A 23759-nucleotide genomic window follows, 5' to 3' on the forward strand; every position below is an offset into this window, starting at 1 on the left:
GACTTTTTATCGTAACTTACAAATGTAGATTTTTTTTGGTTACATGACTGCTCTCAAAACCAAAACAATGTAAAACTTTAGCGCCTACAAGTCCACTTAGTCCTACTTCTTGTTCAGTCAATTGCTAAGACAAACAAGTTTGTTTACATTTACGGGAGAGAATGCTGCCCACTTCTTATTTCCAATGTCATCTGAAAGTGAGAAAAGGCGTTCACATGGCACTTTTGTAGCCAGCATTGCAAGGTATTTATGTGCCAGATATGCTAAACATTTATATGCCTCTTCATGCTTCGACCACCATTCCAGAGGACATGCTTCCATGCTGATGACGCTTGTTTAAAAAAATGCATTAATTAAATTGTTACTGAACTCCTTGGAGGAGAATTGTATGTCTTCTGCTCCATGGTTTTACCTGCATTCTACCATATATTTTGTGTTATGGTAGTCTAGGATGATGACCCCGCATATGTTGTCTGATTTAAGAACACTTTCACTGCAGATTTGACAAAACATAAAGATTTCTAAAGATAGCTACATCCAGGGGCGGCTCTATGTATTTTGCCGCCCCAAGCACGGCAGTCAGGCGGCTTTTGGCGGCATGCCTGCGGGAGGTCCGCCGGTCCCGCGGCTTCGGCGTGCCCGCTGCCGAAACCGCAGGACCGGCGGACCTCCCGCAGGTGCGCCGCCGAAAGCCGCCTGACTGCCGCCCCCCACGGTTTGCCGCCCCAGGCACGCGCTTGGTGCACTGGTGCCGCCCCTGGCTACATCACTCGACCCAAGGTTTAAGAAAATGAAGTGCCATCCAAAATCTGAGAGGGACGAGGTGTGGAGCATGCTTTCAGAAGTCTTAAAAGAGCAACACTCTGATGCAGAAACTACAGAACCTGAACCACCAAAAAAGAAAATCAACCTTCTGCTGGTGGGATCTGACTCAGATGATGAAAATGAGCATGCGCTGGTCTGCACTGCTTTGGATCGTTATCGAGCAGAACCCATCATCAGCATGGACGCATGTCCTTTGGAATGGTGGTTGAAGGATGAAGGGACATAAGAATCTTTAGTGCATCTGGCACGTAAATATCTTGTGATGCTGGCTACAACAATGCCATGTGAATATCTGTTCTCACTTTCAGGTGACATTATAAACAAGAAGCGGGTAGCATTATCTCCTGAAAATGTAACCAAACTCGTTTGTCTGAGTGATTGATTGAACAAGAAGTAGGACTGAATGGACTTGTAGAGCCTAAAGTTTTACATTTGTTTTTTTTGTGAATGCAGTTATATGTGTACATAATTCTCCATTTGTAAGTTCAACTTTCATGATAAAGAGATTGCACTACAGTATTTGTATTAGATGAATTGAAAAATACTATTTCTTTTGTTTTTTACAGTGCAAATATTTGTAATAAAAAATGAGTATAAAGTGAGCACTGTACACTTTGTATTCTGTGTTTAAATTGAAATCAATATATTTCAAAATGTAGAAAACATCCAAAATACTTAAATAAATGCTATTCTATTATTGTTTAACAGCGCAATTGTGTGATTAATCCTGATTAACTTTTTTAATCATGTGATTAATCACGATTAATTTTTTTAATCGCTTTACAGACCTAATAATCGTTAAAACATCACATGTCAAAATATACAGTGTAAATATCCTTAAATCAAACTTGAATAAGTTCTCAAGCAGCATTTTTCTTACTTTGCCTATCTGTAAGAGTAGATTATCATCTATGGATATATTTTTTGTCGGTTTGTGAGTGTATGGTATGAAATTGGCATTTATCGACATTGACCTATAAAAATCGAATCCTCCCAAGGCTATGGTAATTGCAGCTTTATATATCAGCAGTCTTTTTTTAGGATTCCATGGCAATCTATATGGGATACAAAAGTCTCTTCACAGTGGAGAAATTCCTTTGCACGCTGGAGCATTTAACATGCAGTCAGACATTCCACTGATGCAGTTTGTCCTACTATCCATAAATCTTGGCGCTCTCCCTAGAATACGGTTATTTTGAAAAGCTATTACCTTGCTAAGAAAAAACATGCTTTGATATTAGATTCTAGCTTAGAAGCTGAACGCTTATTCCTCTTATTCCTGTGGTTTTATCCCTTCTTCCTGCACAGAAATGGAATTGTCTGCTATTCATCTCAGAGGGATGCTGTACTGCTACTTACACCAGACTGTATCCATACACAACGCCACACATCCTGATTGACTCAGGGGGGTCCAATTTGCATAATGACAGTACAGTCAACACTACGGCAAACCCTAAATGTTCATAAACCAGGAGCCACAAAATCATGAGATCAATCTTTAAAAGTGTGAGGTTTTTAATAAAAATAATACATTTAGATTCTTTTTATTTCCTGTCTAGTTTCTGAACCTTTCAGGTGTGCTTGTGTCACATTTTCAAGCTTTGCTTTGCAACCGGGAAGGCTTACTTTAAAAAGTAAGAAACTTACTTTTTAAATAAATGAAAGCTGAGATTCTCATATATTCTCACACAGTCACTTGCCTCCAGGAGCTGAGACTGTAGGAAAAACACCAAATATCACAAGACGCATGATAAAATCGTGAGAGCTGGCAACACTGATTAATAAAACCTTATACTCTGTCTGGCTGCATGACATTATTGGTGGTGGGGTGTGTGTAAGAGAGAGAAAGATCAAGCAAATTCCATATGGAATCCATATGATTCATGTTAAATCAGAGTCCACCTCTGCTGCTGCGAGTCACTGATCACGCTTTACTGAAAAATCCATTTGGACTGTGAGTGGGATCTACTCCCCTAGTGTCAGCTGTAGAAATTGTGCTTCACTTGACTAGTTCTGGGGATTGGCATGAGATTAATGACTACATGCGTGGCAGTCGTGGTGATGCATGCCGATGCAGTATAATGTATGATGTTTATTCAGACATGGTATTTGGAGAATTATTGGGATTTCATGCAGATTAATTGGAAATGTCAGAGGGTAAAAATGTCATAGTTTTACATAGCTGACCTTTCAAGAAAAATCTAACCCCAGGTCTCATTGTCCCTGACCCGTCTTAGTTTAAATTCCTCAGAAAGAATTAATGAATGTGATAGATTGGGATCTAGATGACTGTACTTCTTATTGTCACGAAGAGTGACTGACTTTGCACAATATTTGTATGCTTTTATGAAGCATCTTGTGTGGCAAGCACAAACAAAACCAAAATCTGGAAAAGTCCTCAGTGGAAAGGAGGTGATTTCAATCTATTTATTGCACTTTGGGTATAAAAAGACTGGTGGAAAATATGTGGACATAGGCCAAGATTTTAAAAAAATCAGTGCCTAAAGTTAGGCTCCTAAATCTTTAGTTAGTCATCCAAATAAAAAGCCCCCATGTTGCCACCTCTTGTGATTTTATCCTGAGTCTCGTGATTGTTGATGTTTTTTCTTAAAGCCCCAGCTGCTGGAGTCAAGTGATTTCATAAAACTCTCAGCTTTCATTTTTTGTAAAAAAAGTAAATGTTTAGCCCTCATGGTTGCAGACTGAAACCTGAAACCAATCGAACCCTATATCAGCAAAGGGCCAGATCCTGTAGCCCTCGCTCACGCAAAACTCCAATTTGTGATAGTAGGAGCGTTCTGTTTTAAAGGACTGAGGGATCAGATGTCCCACTTGAAAACAATCAGAACTAATTAAAAGGAAAAGGAGTCACCTGCAAGGAGTTTAGTCATTCAAATTTGGGAGAATGTGTTTTAGTCATTTCATGACATAAAAAGTTTTGTGGCTGAATTAAAATCCTACTGTTCAGACTGGATGATGTTACTTCAGTCTCAGAAATGAGAGCAGCTGGCCTAAGAACAGATGTCTCCTAGTAAGCCTGCAGTGATACAGTACTTCATTTAGCAGGGCAGTAAAATAAAGGCGGACATTTATTAGGGGGCTTGGGATGAAGCTTAGTGTGCTGGCCTGGTTTATGACCGGCCAGATTTCATTTCTAGTTAATACAAGTAAGGAATTCAGTATTTTCCATTTTTTAAATAAATATGAAAAGTCCTCAAATTAGCACCCCCAGCTTGGCAAATCTCTTAATGTAGATCCCATTTCTTAGAACATGGGGTCTCAACTGGAGGTTGTGTCTTCAGTGGTGGTGGCAAACGTTTTCTTTCCTATTAGAAGACCTTTTTGGTGGAGGGAGGTGTGTGTATGCGTGTGTGCGCGAGCGAGAGGATTAACAGCCTTGGAGATTGAATTCCCCTCTATTTAACTACAGACCTGGTACAGCATGGGGACAGGCAGTGCCAGATTCTCCACCAATACAATAGGAAAAATTCATCCCAGCTGCCAACCGGGGTGCCAATAACAGTGATGTGTCCACTGTGATCTGGACTGAGAGAGATCTAAGAGTGTTCATTATTTATTACGCTAGATTTTCACAACAGCTCCCACTTAGACACCCAAGTGAAGCTGCTCTGTGCTGAGCTCTTCTTGAAAGTCTGGCTTCTTCATTTGGCTGCCTAAATGGAAGCTAAGCCCTTTGGAAAATCTGTCCTAGTCTGTGTATTTCAGTCGTGCTCAGAGACCCCAATCAGGATCAAATTTGCGCTGAAGAAATATAGACACAGCCCCCGCCCCAAGGTGCTTACAGGTTAAGAAATATAAAGATTTTCTCCCTCCTGCTTTGCTCTGGAATTAAGTCATATTCTTCTGGTTATATTCTATTATAACTCCCTAGTTTATTGCCATGGAAATAGTTTTGCTCTCACCACTGTGGGCCTTATTTTGAACTATACCTCAGGTTTCGTGCTCCCAGTTTTGTGTCTGTACATAATTAAAGGAAACGTTTTATGGTTATAAATAATTCAGGTGCATTCTTTGGCATGGAGACGTCGAGGGCAAAATTTTCACACCTGGCACCTAAATCCATACATCGGTTGAAAAATAAGTGGCCTAATTTTCAAAGGAATAATCTCCCACCCATTACAGCCCTTGAAATTAGTATGAGCTGGGTGCAGAGCACTTCTGGAAATCAGGCTACTTATTTAGATGCCTAGGTATGGATTTAGTTGCCTAACTTCAGGCACCTTCTTTTGAAAACTTGCCCATAACTACCTTGTTGCTAGAAAATGTACTTGTAAGTTTTTGCACGCACAAAATTGGAGGCAGAAAAAAAAAACCTTTGCTGAAAGAACACTAAGAGGAGAAACTATTGGGAGGGAAAATCCTTCTTTAAACAGGAATATATCTGATTTGTTCTAACAGAAATAAGGCTAGTATGAAAGATATGTAACTGTTTATGAAATGTGTTTATTTGTGGTATATTTTTAAAGCTCTCTCTATTTTGGTAGCTTGTCTTTAAGGGCCTGCTTCCCTGCCATTCCATACACAGTCAAAACTGTTACGAAAGCCAATGTAAGATTCTGGTGGAAGTTTGGGCAGAGCTAGTGCTTTGGTGAGGGTATAGATTGGGAATCAGGAGATCTGGGTTCAGTTTCCACGGACTTCACACATGATCTTAAGCAAATCACTTACTCTTTCCCTACCTCCGTTCCTCATCTGTACAATGGAAATAATACTTTCTCCTTTCCTTTCTCTGTCTTGGTTGTCTTTTTTTAAAAACATTCCCTTGCTCAAAAATAATTTATGGGTTTGATGCAGAAATTATTGGGTAAGGTTCTCTGATCTGTGTCATACAGGATGTCAGACTTGATCTTAATGGTTCCTTCTGGCCTTAAAATCTATGAATCTTGTCTATTTACATTGTGAGGTCTTTAGGGCATAGATTGCATCTTACTATGTGTTTGTACAGTGTGACAGATGTGAGTCCTGGGAAGTGTAAGGAGTTCAGAAGACTATATTGAAATGTGTCAGAGAGGCATGGAGTTTCGGGACAATAAGTGTTAAGTGGGGGGAATCCCTGAGGAACAGTTAATCCAAATTCCATAACTCTGATTATACAAAAGCACAGCCTCTTTTGTATCTAGGGCTTGAGGAGAGCGCCATGAACTGGAGCGATTGATTATCTGGCGCTGGAGACTGGAGATAAAAGGCCCAAACTGTATTAAGAAACAGCTGAACTGTCCAGTCAGGGTTCTGTTTCCTGATCTAAAAACTGACATGAACTTGTAACCAAGTGGGCAAACCCAGCTGTGGGATTGGAAAGAGTGACACCTACCACCTCTCAGTTGAAGCTGAGGTGGGCTCTGGTAAGCTTTTAGCATGCGTGTAGGCTCTTTTATTGTTTTTAATATGTTTTCTCTGTGATGCTTTTACCTTAAGACTCAATGTGCTTGCTAAGAACAAGCTGTGTGGTAACTTTTAACTGCTGCAATACACTGGTCAGAGCCCTCAGAGAGAAAGCAAGGCACTGTTGGCCTTCAATCGGACTGGCTTGCTGGGGATATCACAGTGCTAGGCAGCCTTAAAACCTGTCAGGAAGGAGAAAGACGTGGGTCTCCATACAAGAGAAGTGATGGCTGAGGAGCCAGAAACCATAAGTGGATGCCCTTCAGGGACCACAGAGGAGAAATACAAGTGCAATTACCCTGAAACTGAGACATACAATTTCTAGTACAACGGGGCAGTGCCTATAGCCACTATGCAATACAAATACATAATAATCAAATGTCATAAGAGAAGGTGAATTGGGCCTTTATAATCCTCCTCCAAAGATAAAAAATGTTTTTCCTGCACTTTAAGTCTTTTCTATCATCTCGAGTGCATTTGACCAAAGAAAGAGGATAAAGGAAGTAAAATAAGATCATTATTTTGTGAGAAAGCGCTTCTTGCCTTACTTTTGGGGTCTGATCTCTTATTGAATGTCCCTTTGGAACATAGGTAGTTCTTTTTCTTTTCGGCAACAGACAAAAAGTGAACCTGTGCAAGATACAGGTGGTATTTGTGCTGACATGATCAGTTTATTTAGCACAATACACTCCCATTAACTTTATCTGTCCTTCTGATTAAAAATTAGTTCTTCTTCTTGCCACCATCTCCCCTTTGAGAAGTGGATAATTCTTGAACGCTGCCTTTTTTTCCTAGCTGGAAGCACTTTGCAGACTATGGGAAAATAAAAGGTACAAAGGAATGAACATATGCTTGTAGTGGGTGCTGTTGATGGGATGCTATTAATTCATTGCTTAAGTACGAAATGAGCTGTAAAGGCCCAGATCAGCAGAAATACCATTCAAGCGCAGTCCCAGTGGCACACTGAAAAAATAACAGTAACGTGAGAAACACACTGAGATCCATAGTCTGGCTTTGGAAGTGAACGTGCAGCCCTGTATTGGCTTTAGTGGGAGCTATATGTGCACATTCAGAGCCAGTGTATAACCCTGTCAGTTTAGTATTTCTCTGAAGAAACTATAAAAGCAATTCTTAGCTTGGCCCACTGCAGTTTGTGGGGGATTCATAAAGGGCTGGTGTTAATGGCCTGAAATAAGGTCCAGGGCAGCAGCTGGACTTTTCTAAGCTAGTCATTATCCTTTAGAAAATGCCTTGGGCTACAACGATGATGGTTTCTCCAGTTAACGGCTGTGGCATGTACCAGCTATGTTTATAAGAAGTGCACCATGTGTGTAGCTGAACATGCCATACCTGGCCCATCCTGATACTCGCTTGTTTCCTATTTTAATAAATATCACTGTCGTACAACACTGAGGGAGGGCCTGGAGTGGGTCCGGGAGTGAAGGGATGCTCCTATCCTTTTTATTGCCATGTTTATACTTCATACATAGGGCTTGCCGAGGGGCCGAGGGAGTAGCTGTGCTGTAGGGACGGACAGCTTTCTCAACTGAAATGTATTTCAATTGTTACCTTTTAATGACTGGTGACGATTGGTCTTTCATTATGATGATGCTTGATTCACAGTTTGGTGTCTCAGGCCAGCAGGGGTTAGGAGCACTGGGTGAAGAATGTACCTTTTGGCCCAGACAACATTATCGGGACAAAGCTTCTAAGCAGCCAGAAAGGGATGACCCAGAGATTAGGGCACTAGCCTGGGATGTGGGAGACCTATGTTCACTTCCTTGCTCTACCACTGGTTTCCTGTGTGACCTTGGGCAGGTCACTTAGCCTCTCTGTGCCTCAGTCCCCCATCTGTAAAACAGGGATAATAGCAGTTCCCTGCCTCACAGGGGAGTTGTGAGGATAAACACATTAAAGATTGTGAGGTGCTCAGATACTACAGTGATGGGGCCCATATAAATATGTAAAGAAAGACAGATAGCTAGGCTAAGAACCCTGAATGAGAACCCCCAATAGAAGCCCCATCCATACTGCCTCTAGTAGAAAATTCCTCTTCCTAGTCACTATGGTCCCCACTGCTGTGTGGCACTGAAGAGAACAGAATGTAGTGATCACACAGAAACTGGGCAAAGGAAGAGTGTCATGGGCTGCACTTTATGCCCCCAATACAGACTTGCAGGTGGCCCTCTGAACCACTCCCACCTGAAAATCCTGTCATGCATTCTGCTCCTGCAACCATATTGTACACACACAATTATCTGGTTTCAGAGTAGCAGCCGTGTTAGTCTGTATCCGCAAAAAGAACAGGAGTACTTGTGGCACCTTAGAGACTAACAAATTTATTTGAGCATAAGCTTTCGTGGGCTACAGCCCACTTCTTCGGATGCATAGAATGGAACCTATATTGAGGAGATATATATACACATACAGAGAGCATGAAAAGGTGGGAGTTGTCTTACCAACTCTGAGAGGCCAATTAAGTAAGAGAAAAAACTTTTGAAGTGCTAATCAAGATAGCCCAGTACAGACAGTTTGATAAGAAGTGTGAGAATACTTACATGGGGAGATAGATTCTTATCAAATACATTGAATCTATCTTGATTATCACTTCAAAAGTTTTTTCTCATACTTAATTGGCCTCTCAGAGTTGGTAAGACAACTCCCACCTTTTCATGCTCTCTGTATGTGTATAGATATCTCCTCAATATAGGTTCCATTCTATGCATCTGAAGAAGTGGGCTGCAGCCCACGAAAGCTTATGCTCAAATAAATTTGTTAGTCTCTAAGGTGCCACAAGTACTCTTGTTCTTTTTACACAATTATCTGCACTCCCAACATGCATCTTTTTCACGCTTATTTTTGACAGTAATTTCTTGTCAGCCAATTTATCTATAATGCAAATTTGTAAACTACACAAGACTCTCAGCTTTTCTGAGGCCAGAAAGTAAAGGATGCAAACTAACATTGTTACGTGTGTCCTCAACCTGTTTGTCAAATTGAAAAGTGACTTTCTGTTGTATCTGCAAGTTCTCAGCTCCCTTGGTTAATGAAGGGGGGGAATTCTCTGCAGATATAGAAATAGCATTTTTGGGGGTTTTTTTAATCTACATTTCAGCTTCTTGCTGATCATCCTCCCTGAAGGAATGATTCGCATAGCAAGCCCTTCCTATTTTTAAGGGCAATGCAGGTCTCACAAGTGGCTTGTGGGGGAACATTTCTGTGGGCTGTGGCAGAGCACTATTTTAGTAGCTATAAATAAGCAATAAATTGCGGGCAGCAAAGGGCTTCTGTCTACAAGGGATGGAACTTTAAAACAAATATACTCCAAGTAACAGGATGTGAGGCATACTGCTCCTCCTGGTGTGTTGATCGGTTTGCCTTTTGTCATATCAAATAGCAGCAGAGCAAGAAAAGGATTAGGACCATTCTGAATTAGGGATGAATGAATCTGCTTGGATCATGTCTGAGTGGACCTGAACTTTGCCCATCCATCAAAATGAAACATTTTCAGCCTGACCGGAAATAGCCTGTTCTCATGAGATTTTCAGCCCAATCCTTCAGGATCAAAGAAATTCAGGTACACAGCTAGAGCCTGATACCTATTAATAGTATTAATTATTTGTATTATCGTAGCACCTACGAACCCAGGACCCCATTGTGCTAGATGCTGTACAAACACAGCCCCTGCCCTGAAGAGCTTTACAATCTAAGACCCAAAGTCCTACTGAAGTCTCCACTGGGTTTTCAGTCTGGCCCCTGGACCTTTGAGTGCTTGTTCCAGCTGAACCACACCTCTGATCCTAGCGAGTTCTGCTGATCACCGAGGCCTGGTCTATACTAGGAAATTAGGTCAGTATAACTACGTTGCTCAGGGGTGTGAAAAATCCACACCCCATAGCAACTCAATTGAACCAACCTAACCCTTGGTGTAGACAGTGTGAGGTCGATGGGAGAATTCTCCTGTCGACCCAGCTACTGCCTTTCAGGGAGGTGGATTACCTACACCGATGGGAGAAGCCGTCTCGTCAGCGTAGGTAGCGTCTTCACTGAAGCACTACCGTGGCGCCACTGCAGCATTTTATAAGCGTAGACAAGCCCTGATTAACACAGGCAAGCCCTCCATGTCATGCCACCATATGAACAATGGTTCTAGAACTGTAACCACAGCCCCACGTGCTCTATGGCAACCCTGAAATAATTCTGTGGCAAGGCCCCTGGATTCTGCAGCACTGTGGTCCCACAGATGGGAGATTCTGTCTGATAAATGGAAAAAAATGGAGGCTTTTATTGAATTAAATACAAATGTGAATAACAGAATCGGCACCGTGTTCCTTTTGCTATTTCATGTGATATTAAATTCCGTTTATGTGAGCTTTCCCTATAATTTTAATATTCAGTGTGTTGTACTGAAACCGCACAGCTGTGCTGTATGTGAAGGGGGAACGCTGGAGGTTTTGGCAGATAGATGTTAGACAGGTAGGGCTTTTGGCACCCGAGAAAATATGGGAAGCAGTTTCGATAAGCACGGATATGTCTTTCAGGGATTTTACACATTAATTTGTTTTCAAGGAAATACTCTCTTCACAGGCAGTGCTCAGTATATACTTTAAAAATAAATTGGCCCAATATAAAAATACAACAGCAGGTTTGATAGATCGATAGATACTTCTGTAAACAGTTACTTCAACACTGTATTGAGTCCTTAGGCTTTTGTTTTTTTCATGTTGGGAAATTGTTTTTAGAGTGAGAGAGATACAGCACAAGGGGCAGAGTACTCTTTATACCTTCTCCGTGTGTCTAAAGAGGATTTTGAATCTGTACAGAAAGCGATACTCAAAAAATTTAACTGCCGCCACACCAAATGCAAGTATGGCTGTTCTGAATGTGTAATTAGCAGACACACTAGCTAAATGGCTATATCTATCATTCTAGATTTACTTCCGTAATGCATTAGGTTCAAATTCTGCAGCTCTGTGGATGACTCATCTTTTTTAAAGATTAAAATGACCAAGAGTTGGTTTTTTTTTAATTTGTTGAATTTATTTGAACATGTGACTGCACCTTTAATTCCAGAAATATGGGACTAAAATGGCTTTGCAGCCAGGAATAGATTAAACCCAAATGAGGCCTGGATCAACTCAAATAGCCTGGCCTAAAACATCCTTGCAAAAATATAAAGAAGGTTCCTGTGGCTCTTTCTGTCTACCTCTCCCTACATTGTGTGGGACCAAGGGAGTTCTTCCTCTCCACCCATGGCCTGGGAAAGAAAAAAAGTCCAACAGCCCCTACAACTCTGTGATCCTGATCCTTTGGTCCATGCGGCATGGAACCCAGGGTGAGGGAAGGAAAAGAAGATATTCACCACCATAGCGGCCCCTGATACCCAGGGCAGATGGAGCTAGTTTGGTTTCTGGTGTAAATTAAAGCAGCCTTTGGGTTACCCAACTGTATTCTGGCTTGCTGCAATCTCTCGGGACCATTAGATCAGATGGGAATTGTTGAAATGTAGCATACTCTGACATACGTAGGATGACTATGCCACTCTGCACCAGCCGGAGATCTTCTGTGCTGCGCTGTATTGGCAGCTTTAAGGTTTCTTTTGTGGCCCCAGGGCAGAGCAAAACAATCTCATCAGAGGCCACAGTCTGTCCCTGGGTCTTTTGGGCTGAGAACCAATGATGAAAAGTCTCTGAGACACACACAGATCAGACAGAGCAGGGAGCATGAGTGGCAGCAGATCCTGTGGTCTACTGAAAGCAGAAGATGGCTGCTTAGGGATGGTCTAGACAGTATTTGGTCCTGCCATGCGGGCAGGGGACTGGACTCGATGACCTCTCGAGGTCCCTTCCAGTCCTAGAATCTATGAATCTATGGCAACAATTTAGGAGCAGGAGGCTCTGTCAAAACATGGGGCCCACATCATGTGATAAGCTGGCCCTAGCCTGAATCCACCAAAGTAACTGCACTGTTCCATTTTGGTGTTGCCACATCTGCTATTATTTACCGCAGATGTCATGTATTCTATGCATATCAACTATCAGCATCTCGTTTTAAAACATAAACAGAACATAAGGTGGAAAGTTTTTAGAGGGATTTATTTTTCATAAAAATATTTTTGCTGGCAAACTTCAATGTGTGCTTTTCATAGAAAGGGTTACATTCATCCTTGGTGGATCCCCATTGATTTCAATGGGCTTGCACCAGGCATGAATTTGGCCCATGGCTTTTAGCTGATCCTGCCTATCTAATACATTTGGTACATCCCAGCTGTGGTTAATATCATTGTTACAATCACCTTCTTAAGAACATGCATCCTGTTAAACAATGCAAAATGCATGCTCGCAAGATCAGCCTTTAGGACTGCAGAAGGTGTGTGCAGCTGTTTTCAGCTGTCTGCAACAATATGGGCCGGCAGTGTGCTCTACCATCACGTTTTTTTCTGGACCAACCCTATTAGCTGCATCAGCAAAGTAGGACTGATGCTTGGAAAAGTATCACTGCAAATATTAACAGTGCAGTCATTGAGAATACAGCACACACAGTCTGCAAATACTTCTATTGCATTTGTCACATCCAGGCTTCACAACAAGCAAAGGAAAAGGCAGATGAATGTTGCCAATTTTTTTTTTCTTTTTTTTTCTTTTTGCCTATGCAAGCTCCACATTTATGCAATTCTCAGAAAAGGGTGAAGGATTGTGTTCTTGACCAAGGTCCATGCCCTGCCCTCGATCTGCACTGATATAAATGAGAGAGCCATGCACGCAAGGACACAACGCCTGCGTATGCATGTAGAGCCCCTCAAAGTTTTGGGCTGTTTGAAACTGAGCTTCTCCTTTGGAACCATCTCTACTGTCCCTGGAATGAAACAATAAAAATAAGCTCCAGTGTGCCGTGATGTCTCTAAAGAGAGAGACAACCACATTCCATCCCCTTGCAGTGTTATTTTATTACTACTGGCCATGCTCGAATTGTAAAAATAGTTTGTGCCCTTCTAGTTACTATTTCAGCTTATCTAGCATTGTTACTTCCAACGCTCTGCTAACAAATGCTTGCCACTTGTGTTCCTTCCCCCCGGTGAAGATCAATTCCTGTATCTCCTTTGTTCAAACCCATCCACGCAGTTTTTGCTGCATTTAGATGTTTTCCTTCAAGGTGGGGGTGGGGGGGGACATTTGAATTCTGCAAGCCCTACTTTAGTGACCTGATTTGAATGCCTGTACTGAGCATTCCAGCGGTAGCCTTTGGATCTGAATGTGATCGTTCATTGTATCAGCATGAGTCACAATTAAAATCCTGCGTGTTCTTGTGGATGTACCATGCAGTTCCATGGGAATTCCATCATTGCTTATCATTAGTCAATCTCCAACTATTATGAAAGCTGCTGAATTGTGTTATGATGAACTGGATGTATGGCTATACGCTAATATTGATGGCACAACACCCACAGGAATATCAGAGCCAGTAGAATAATGTTTGTGGAATTACTTATTTGTCCAATTTCATGGTATTTTTCAAACAAATTACAGTGGACCCTCGCTAGAACGTGTGTCTATATAGCACGAATTCGCTTATAGCCCGGAACCGCGCATGGATCCCAAATTTAATTACCTTCATTGGAATCCACGGTAACGCGGGACCGCGCATGGATCCAAAACCCCACGTTCTATTTGGTTAACATTCTTCCCTCTTATTCACCCAGTTCTATAAACTAGGATAAATTTCAAATTTTGTGAAATTCTTCAAATAAAATCAGCACAATTAATTTCATCTCAAGCCAAATTCTGCTTTCAGTTGCATAAATGTAAATCTGGAATATCTCCATTTATTTCAATGGAACTAGTTTGGATTTATGCTAGTGTAAATCACTGCAGAATCTGGCCCAATGAAATAAATTGTAATCAGTGCCTGAATCAGGGTTTTCAAGCTATGTGCAGGAAATGTAACGTTATATTGTATTATATATACATTAGTTTATTCTGCTGCTGAAAGCAGTGCATTCATTATATATTGAAATATATTTATACTGTAGTCGGAGGAGTAGCAAGAGCTATTGTTAAGGTTCCATAAGCATTTCCATTCTAACGCTCTGTATTTAGTGGTTCAATAACTTAATGAAAGCTTGATCCTCGGGGGGCTTGGATTCAAAAGGCAGGTGAATTTTTTTCAAAAGTTTGAGTGAAAACTGTACAGCCAGTTTTGAAAATAAGAAAAATAAATTAAAAAAACACCGACTTTTTATCTTGTAAAAAAAAAATCTTCTTCAAACATTTTTTGAATATGTCTAGTGCTGAAATATCTGGGGGAAGAAAGCTGAGATTTGGCAGCAAGCTAGTCCTTAGAAAGTAAAAATACCTTTGTGTGTTCTAGTGAAAACTGGTTTTGACTTGCCTTTGATTTTGGGGTGGGGAGTTCTTGCAAGCACAGTGCAAATGATCTGTGTTTTTTAGTCCTTTTTATAAAAAAATATGGGTGAAATGCTGGCCCCATTGAAATGAATGGCAAAACTCCTATTGACTTCAAGAGGGAGGTATTTCACCTGCAAAATAAAAGTTGGTTGCACTGACCATGCACAGGCTACGCAGTAAGGCACAGACGGAATGAGGAAGGAACTCTACCTCATCTAGGCCCTTATCCTACTCTAGAGCTGGTTGACATTTTTCACTGAAATGTTTTGATGGAAATAGGCAAAAAAATTAACGTGGGGGGGATCATTATTTTGGGAGAGGGAGGCTGACAAAAAACTAGAAACCAAAATTGGGTCGGGGGTTGAGGTTCAGATTTTTGTCAAGAAACAGAAAAACGTCCATAGGTTATTTTAAAAAAGAAGAGTTTTTTTTTACATTTCTTGCAAAAAATGATCGGTATTTTTTGGACCAACTCTATCCTGGACTATTGCAGTCAATGAGACTTTGTCATTGTCATTCATTCCAATGGGGGCAGAATCCAGCTCTAAATTCACATCAGCTCATGCCCCCGAAGTGCAAAGAACATAGTGTTTTCAGTTAACTTTAATTCTTTAGCCATCAAGCACTAAAATTTTTCTGCCACTTTGAAAACCTGATGTTCCTTGGTGCTGATTCAGCGGGGTACTTAAGGATGTGCCTAACTTTAAGCAATGAATATTCCCATTGAATTTAATGGGCATGAGATTAATCCCTCAAGCAATTAGAAATTTATATTTTGCGAGTTGTGCCTGAAACTAATTGCAAGCCCAAGACTGAACCCATAAAATTAGAAGCTCAAGAGGAGCCTCTTTTCAAAATCAGGATCTACATGATCTATAGTTAGCATGGTATTAAGCATATTTGTATTACTTTCGGAATGTGCATTTGCTCTGGGATTAAATGTTGATAGTATTCCAATCATTCTCGGTAGCTACATTTTAATATTAATGTATAATACATAGTCCAGTAATTTCAGTGAATGGTTGTATCAAGATATCAGCTAAGAAAAACTATTTTATTTCTTTTAAGGAAAGGTAATATAGAAGAAGTATTTTCATCAGTTTTCTTACATAAGCTCCAATGGACTGTAGTGAATACACCCAAATGACCGAGTTGAGGACTGATTGCCTGCACATGCCATTTTAGATTATTATTCACCTGGAGCTATTTTAAAATTGTGACATCTGGGGAAAATACTAAAAATAGTGACAACTAGTGTGTGTGCCAGGCCATAAATCAGTCTACTGAATGCTTGAGGGGGTGTGGTCTATGCACACACAAGTCTTGTTAATGTTTGCTGGAGTTACACCCAAACACTGGAAGGAGAAACAGACTCTTATGCACTGCAGGATTTTTACTTTCAGATTTTGGAAGCTGAAAAGTAAAACAAAACTGAAGCCTGAAATAGGTTGCCAGGTGTTCGGTTTCTGACCAGAATGCCCAGTCTAAAAGGGATCCTGGTGGCCAGTGCTGACTGGGCCGGTAAAAGTCCGGTCGGCAGCGCAGCAGTACTAAGGTAGGCTCCCTGCCTACCTTGGCTCCGCGCAGCTCGCAGAAGCAGTGGCATGTCTGCCCTCTGGCTCCTATGCGTAGGGGCAGTCAGGGGGCTACGCACGCTGCCCCTGCCCCAAGCGCCAGCTCTGCAGCTCCCATTGGGTGGGAACCACAGCCACTAGGAGCTTTGGGGGTGGCGCCCGCAGACAGGGCAGAGCACAAAGCCCCCTGGACCACACCTCTCCTAGGAGCCAGAGTAGGGACATGCCGCTGCTTCCGGGAGCTGCTTGAGGTAAGTGCCGCCCGAAGCCTACACCTCTGAGGCCCTCCCGTGCCCCAATCCCTTTCTCCAGCCCTGTTCCCCCTCCTGCCCTCTGAATCCCTCAGCCCTAGACCGCCCCCTCCTGCACCCGAAACCCCTCATCCCCAGCCCCATCCCAGAGCCTGCACCCGCAGCCAGAGCCCTCACACCTCCCGTGCCCTTCCCCAGCCCTGATCCCCCTCACGGACCCTGAACCCCTCAGTCCCAGCCCAGAGCACTCTCCTGCACGCCAAAGCTCTCATCCTCAGCTCTACCCCAGAGCCCACACCCCCAGCCGGAGCCTCCACCCCCTGCCCCAGCCCTGATCCCCCTCCCGCCCTCCAAACCCCTTGGTCCCAGCCCGGAGCCCCCTCCTGCACCCCAAATCCCTCATTCTCGGCCCCACACCAGAGCCCACATCCCCAGCCAGAGCGCTCACACCCCTGCCCCAGCCCAGAGCCCCCTCCTGCACTCTGAACCCCTCAGCCCCAGCCCCTCCTGCACCCCAAATCCCTCATTCCCAGCCCCACCCCAGAGGCCACACATCCCCAACCAGAGCCCTCACTCCCCCCACACACACACACACCCCAAACCCCTGCCACAGCCCGGTGAGAATGAGCAAGTGAATGAGGGTGGGGAGAGTGAGTGACTGGCGGGGGGGACGGAGTGAGCAGGGGCGTGGTCTTGGAGAAGAGGCGGGGCAGGGGCAGGACCTCAGAGGAGGGGCGAGGCACGGGTGTTTGGTTTTGTCTGAGTAGTAAGCTGGCAACCCTGGACTGAAATATTATATGGGTACCTAGTCAGAAGAACCAAAGCAAAAATAGTGAAAAGCATTACTTTGCTTAGTATAACATACATTAATGGAATATGAAGGAATAGTTTGTGCATGAGCACTGAGCTTTCATTAATTAATTAAGCACTCATTTTTCTTGTTTTAGAGAATGGATGCATGCAGAGTTCTTTGCAATGTGATTTTGCTGATTAATTCTCCACTGGTTGAATTAACAGGCACAAAACAAACTACAAATCCAAGCCCCCCAAATTTTGGTGCAGTTCCAACCCAGATTCAGACTCTGCAGTTGGCTCCTACGGTCCTGGAGCTTTAAAATTTAAAACAGTCTGGTCCTGCCCTGTAGGGGAAGTTCCACTGAATGGCACTGTGTTCCTGGAATCAATTAATTCTTCATAGAACCTCATAGACTTTATCTCTACAATGGGCGCAAACCAAACAGACCCAAACACTAGAGAAATTTAGACCTAGACCCAAACATGTTGGGTGGCCACATGTCTGTAATGTATCCGAGGGCTAGCCGTGTTAGTCTGGATCTGTAAAAAGCAACAGAGAGTCCTGAGGCACCTTTAAGACTAACAGATGTATTGGAGCGTAAGCTTTCGTGGGTGAATACCCATTTCGTCAGACGCATGTCTGTAGTGGTTTCAGACCAAAACCCCAGATGTGAACCCTGCAGCAGTCTGGATCTCTAGTTATAACAAAACACTTTTATCTCTGATTCTGTGTACTGCGTCATCTTCTGATATACAAGCAACTTGTCCGGTGAAATATTAAAGGGACTGAAAAATCACGATATTGCAAATGTGTTTGCTAAGCAAACAACAAACCTACATTAACTTGTAATTCAGTGCAATGGACCACATCCTGCTCCCAATGAAGTCCGTGGGAGTTTGGGAGTAGGATTGCACCCTATATATGGAAAAATGTCATCATAAGGCTAAATATAGCCTGCCCTGATGAAAACCATGATATAGCCTGCACTGATCAAAGCCATGCAGCACCAAAACTAGAGTTACTGGGCAAATGGACAGCCCCTTTGCAGCATGGGGGTTCCATTCAGAATGGGAAATGCAGATTGGCTCATCCATTGGATTAATCCTTCCTCCACCACTGACTACCATAGAGCACTGCTTGACCTAACTTTCGTTATAGTATCCAAGAAATCAGAATGTTTGCTCTCGGCACACTGAAATTGGTGATAATTTATACCAGAGGGAAAACACCCTGTATATGAGTAACTAAACACCACAAACAAAATCAATCCGGTGTCCAATTGAGCAGGAGGAAAATATACAAAGAACTGTTCCTTGAAGAGAACTGTTCTGTATTCCTGAAGACTCGACCAATTCAAATAAAAAACAGGAGAAAAGGATGGAAATGGCAGTAATAATAATCATGCTGCAATCCTTTATAGTAAGTTCAGAAGCAATGCTGCAACATTTTGAACTGACGACAGCTCTGAGTGAGCACTTTCCAGCAGCCTGCTTTCTGGAATCAATCTGGAGCTCCAACATTCCCCACCCTGGCCAAGCTCGAAAGATATAGGGTAGAACCACGGTGAGGCTTTACAAACCAACACATGGGAATGGCTAGACAAAGAGAAGGGAGATGCATCAATTACTTATTTCTCTGTAAGGCAAATCCTGTAGTCTTTACATAGCCAAAATTCCCACTGAAGTCAAAGGGTTTGCAGGAGTCGGCCCTCATAAATCATCACTTTCACCATCAGCAAGCAACGGAAAAACATACTTGCTGGTTTGCGTTTCCTTTGCTTTTCCTTCACTCATGGACACAGATCCAATGCTCTCAACCTGAGTTTTTCTTTGCTTGCCCTTCTGTAGGCTTTTGCACCTCCTTTAACATACGCTTTTGAATAACATGTAGGTCCCATTTATTTAACCAGAAATTGGATCGTGTATGTCTGAAAGATCTTTAAATGCTGATAGTCTGGGTCTGAGGGTCACTCACCTTCCACATCCATTGTGACAGGTTTCGAATAGGCTGCGCCCAGGCTGTTCTTGGCTACACAGCGATAATGTCCTGCATCTTCTCTTTGAACATTATGGATCCTTAGACTCCCTGATTCCAGAACAGCAATCCGAGCATTTTCCTGCCAGAGATGGGAAGGTGGGAGTTGGGAAATGGAAAAATGAATATACTTTAACTTGTTGCGTCAAACAATTAGAAACTTTTATTTACAAACGTGGAACCTCCTACAGGATTTGTTAAGTGAATTCCAAAATACCTTTTAACGGTGCTAGAAGTAAATGTTCACCTTTGAACAAGACTTATTTGTACAGTCCTATGAATTAAGGAATTTAGAGCTGGAGCCTCCAGTCCAATACGTTCCGTTCGTACTGTTCAACCCATTCACGCACCCAATTTTTTACAAATAAGTGAATAATAACTTCAAAAGCCTTGTGAATGAATATCTGCAAAGCAGATCAGTATGTTTTATTCACAATTAGATTCACAAACTCGTTTTGGGCTATATTAGTTCAGATCTACTATTAATTAAAAAACGAGAGAGAGAAATTCAGAAAAAAAAATTCTATACCAGTAGAATTACCCCTAAACAAAAATCTTGTTTTGACATTTTCTACATGACCTCTGTGTCTCTTTAAATGCTTCTCTGATAGAATTTACAAATACTTGGACTGATTATGTCATCATATTTTTAGCATGCAAGTGATATTTTAATTTCATTCTCTACTCACCTTTAGAACAGTTTCTCCCTTGATCCAAGAGACAGAAGGTTTGGGATTCCCCATTGTAGTGCAAGGAAGAACAGCCTTTAATCCTTCTATTATTTTTACATTTACAGGAAGACGAGTTATTTTAGGTTCTAAAACAAAAAAAGGCCAAAATTAAATCTGAACAGCAGACAAGAGACACAGTTCAGATACATTCAATACTATTCTTTATAATCAAAAATCCCCTGTCTGCATCTCTGTACAAATAGTCTGTATTGCTGTCACCAAGGCCCAGGCCTCAAAGGTATTTAGATGCTTAAAGTCTTGGAAGATCTGGGCCTAAATGACAGAAGAACCAAGAGAGTTCTTGATAAGCCATGTTATTCCATTGAAAGAAATAATTATAAACTATATCTACACCCTAAATTGTTAAATTCAGGTAAAGGACACCAAATCATTTTCAGTAAGAGTGAAATTTGACACTGATCTGAATTAGTCGGATCTTGGGCAGAGATCTAGATAACAATCTCTCCCATGCTCAAGAATATTTGTCTTCAGGGTTTTTGCTTTGTCCATTGTAAAGAGAGCATTTACTGTGAAAGTTTGGATCTAGATTCAGACTTCCTCAGTGAGTCCAAATGCAGTTTTAGATCCGGTCCATCTGTAATCCAAGAAGGAAGGGTGTGTGACAGGAGTATTAACATTGGGATAATCTGAGCAGGCCCACCGATGGGGGGGGGGCTGATCCCGGAAGCAGCCGGAACGGCCCTATAGCCCCTGGAGTGGGCAGGGGGTCTCTGTTGCGCTGCCCCCGCCCTGAGCGCCGACTCCGCTGCTCACATTGGCCAGGAACTGCGGCTAATGGGAGCTGCGGGGGCGGTGCCTGCGGACAGCAGCGTGTGGAGACCCCATGGGCCCCCTGCCTAGGAGCCGCTGTCAGAGGCGTGTACCGGTCACTTTCGGGAGTCGCCTGAGGTAAGCACCCTCACCCCCCCACACCCAAACTCCCTCCCAGATCCTACACCCCCTCCCATACCCGAACTCCCTCCCAGAGCCCAACCCCTCACCCCCCACACACACCAAAACTCCCTCCCAGAGCCCGCACCCCCTCCTGCACCCAAACTCCCTCCCTGGTTTGCATCTAACCAACATATTTTTTTCAAAAATAAAAGATAGTGACTTTGACTGAAACTCCTTTGGGCAATATTCGATACATATTTCAAGGCCTCCAAACCTTGTTTGGTCGGTTTGGCTGTATTCTGCTTAGAAAAGTCACCAAATTCATCTAACTTGGGGACTGGAATAGTTCCTGGTGGTGGACATGACTAACTGTAGCAAGACTCTATGATCTCACAGCAAACACTGCCTCATGCATACAGACTCTTCCTTCCAATCTCTTTTCTCCTCTAAGCTGCCGGTTTCCCACCCCAACTCTCAAATAGACTCTTCCTCTCTACTTCCCCTTGACACTAGCTGAAGATTTGGTCCATGACTTTTTTAATCTGATATTGTCCCTTCAGACTAGAACATTGCAGGCACAATCTTTCCATGAGTACACTATATTTCAGGTATTTACTGTAATAAGCTGCTTCAGGTTTTTTTGTCAATGGGATGTGGCAAAATGTGAATTCACATGCCAGTATGAAGGGAAATGATAAACAAGGCCCAGCCTATTGATTAACACAAAAGTTGCTGAAATGGGGGCAGCTGCTTGGATTTCTTTGAAGTCAGTTTTTAAAAAAATCTAACCTGCCGCCGTGGGGGCTGGGGAATGGTGGGTTACGCCATTCAGTGTGGAATAGGGGCACTCCTGTCCCCATCTGTAGTGGGTGGAAGGACTGTCATCACATGGCTGTTGTGTTGGGGAGATGCACCAAAGTGGTAGGGGCATCATTCCCTCCACTGGGGATGGATCTTAAGACTAATAGTCCTCTGCAAGTTCCTAGATGAGCTCCACAGTGAAAATGTCAGCCGGGGGGAACAGCCTTTTAGATCTGTGAAACAGTAGAACAGTCTTCCATGGTTGTCAGTCTGGAAAGATAAACCTACCCTACCTCACGGTTCTGAGAGTCACAGGGAACATAGCATGGAAATTTCCTTTGGTGCATGAAGCTTGAGCAGCTAATTGTTTTTCTCTCACATTTTCTGTCCAGATTTATTTTATTTTCTGTCAAGAAATAGCTGGGGAACTCATTAGGGATTGGATGGTCAGAACAAAGAACATGGTCAACTCATATGCATAAGCAAAGACCCAAACGTGGTCACTTGTATGCAAGAAACACTGACGACATTTGCCAGACGTAGAAGCCCCTTGCAAAACCAGAGGTGTGCGTACAGATATGCAAAAATAGAAAGGGCATCATGTGTAAATTGTCTGCCTTGTGCAAAGAAAAGTTTGTTTGTTTTTCAAATAGCAGCAGAATGGAGGCTTAAGTGTCTGCTAGATTCATTCAAAAGGAGAGATCAGCTTTTATCATCCACTCAGTTTAATTGCTTTGAAAGGGCTCCTCCCACTTACTCATTTTCACCTGTAAAGCCCCACAGCTTCTTGCAGGCACTCCAACTCCATTGTCAGCTGAGCAGCAGTATACTCCATCATCGCTGTCCTCTACGCTGCGAATGGTCAGAAGCTGCCCGTTTTCTTGTATGCTGTATCGTGTATCAAACAGCCTGCAGGGTACAGTGACATGCTGGTAAGAGCACAAGGTGTACAGTATAAATCTGAACTCATTCTAAGTCATCAAACCCACTTCAAGTTTAGCTTTGTCTCGTGGTTCCTAAAATGGTGAAACTTCTAAATGTAATGATACCAATTTAGTGGCAGTTCTGAACACTCTTCTGTCTAATCTGTGGTATTTATATAACATCAATCACTGTGAAATACAGGTGTTGAGTATCTAGGACTATTATCCTGAAAAGGGATATACAAGCACAGAACCTTGCATCCCCCTGAATCTCCAGTAGTCTTCACCAAACGGAGACATATTTTGAGTGCAGTTGAGGTGCATTTGACTTCGATGAGGATTTGTCTGTATAAGACCTACACCTGGTTGAAAATTTTTCATCACACCTTTTTTGGACAAACAATGTCTTTTCAAATAAATGGACATTTTTGTGAAAAGATGTTTGTTTTTTATCAAAAATGTTCAGGTTTTGAGCAAGAAAAAGCCAAGCAACCAAACTGTTTCTGGCATCCAAAACAGTTTTTATTTTGTTTTGAACCAGAAAAAAAAAATTGATAGTTTTTCATGAGAAATTTTTTTTACCATCCATCTCTAATAAGGACTACAATACCTGAATGTGGTTATAACTTAAATGACAGCAGGATCTGGCCCACCGACCTAAGAGAAGGAAAGAAAATTCCTAAGGCCACCACAAAGCTGTGAAGATTTCCATGTTTTGGAAGGACAAAGTGGCCTGCTAGATTAAGTATTGTGTAGCAATGAAAAATTCCTAGGGGAGAGGAAGGGGCTGTTTTGTGGTTTTCTTTGCAAAACTGGAAAATGTAACAAACTTTGCAGTCATTTTCATGGTGCAAGATTTCTCCGGCTTGCATCCAATATCCCATATCCATCAGTTTGAGTTTTACATCTTTCTGTGACCTTTTACAACTGCATTAAAGAAAATAGCCTTTTGCTTCTGACAAATGTTACTGAAATGAGGAGTTCTTCTGCCAAGCAGGTCCAAACCCCCAAAGCCTTATTTGCCCTGTTTTCTTTTAGTGGTAAAACATTTTGCATCATGTCTAAATTCACCATTTATGATTCTATAGGCTCAGCTTTCCAAAGTGAAGTTAGATACCTCTA

General features: G+C 42.4%; 1 protein-coding gene across 1 annotated transcript in view; it reads right to left on the minus strand.

Moving 5' to 3' along the window:
- LOC112117247 (muscle, skeletal receptor tyrosine protein kinase) overlaps positions 1–23759 on the minus strand; it is a 79783-nt gene that overhangs the window by 43950 nt on the left and 12074 nt on the right. The window contains exons 3-5 of the mRNA XM_026646485.1: positions 22472–22623; positions 19978–20105; positions 19229–19370 (exon numbers count right to left, since the gene is read on the minus strand). Of these exons, the coding sequence (XP_026502270.1) occupies positions 19229–19370; positions 19978–20105; positions 22472–22623 (422 nt within the window). The remainder of the gene's footprint in view (positions 1–19228; positions 19371–19977; positions 20106–22471; positions 22624–23759) is intronic.

This window comes from Terrapene carolina, unplaced genomic scaffold (genome assembly GCF_002925995.2).
Source record: "Terrapene carolina triunguis isolate 2854851 unplaced genomic scaffold, T_m_triunguis-2.0 Scaffold35098, whole genome shotgun sequence".
Taxonomy (NCBI): domain Eukaryota; kingdom Metazoa; phylum Chordata; order Testudines; family Emydidae; genus Terrapene; species Terrapene triunguis.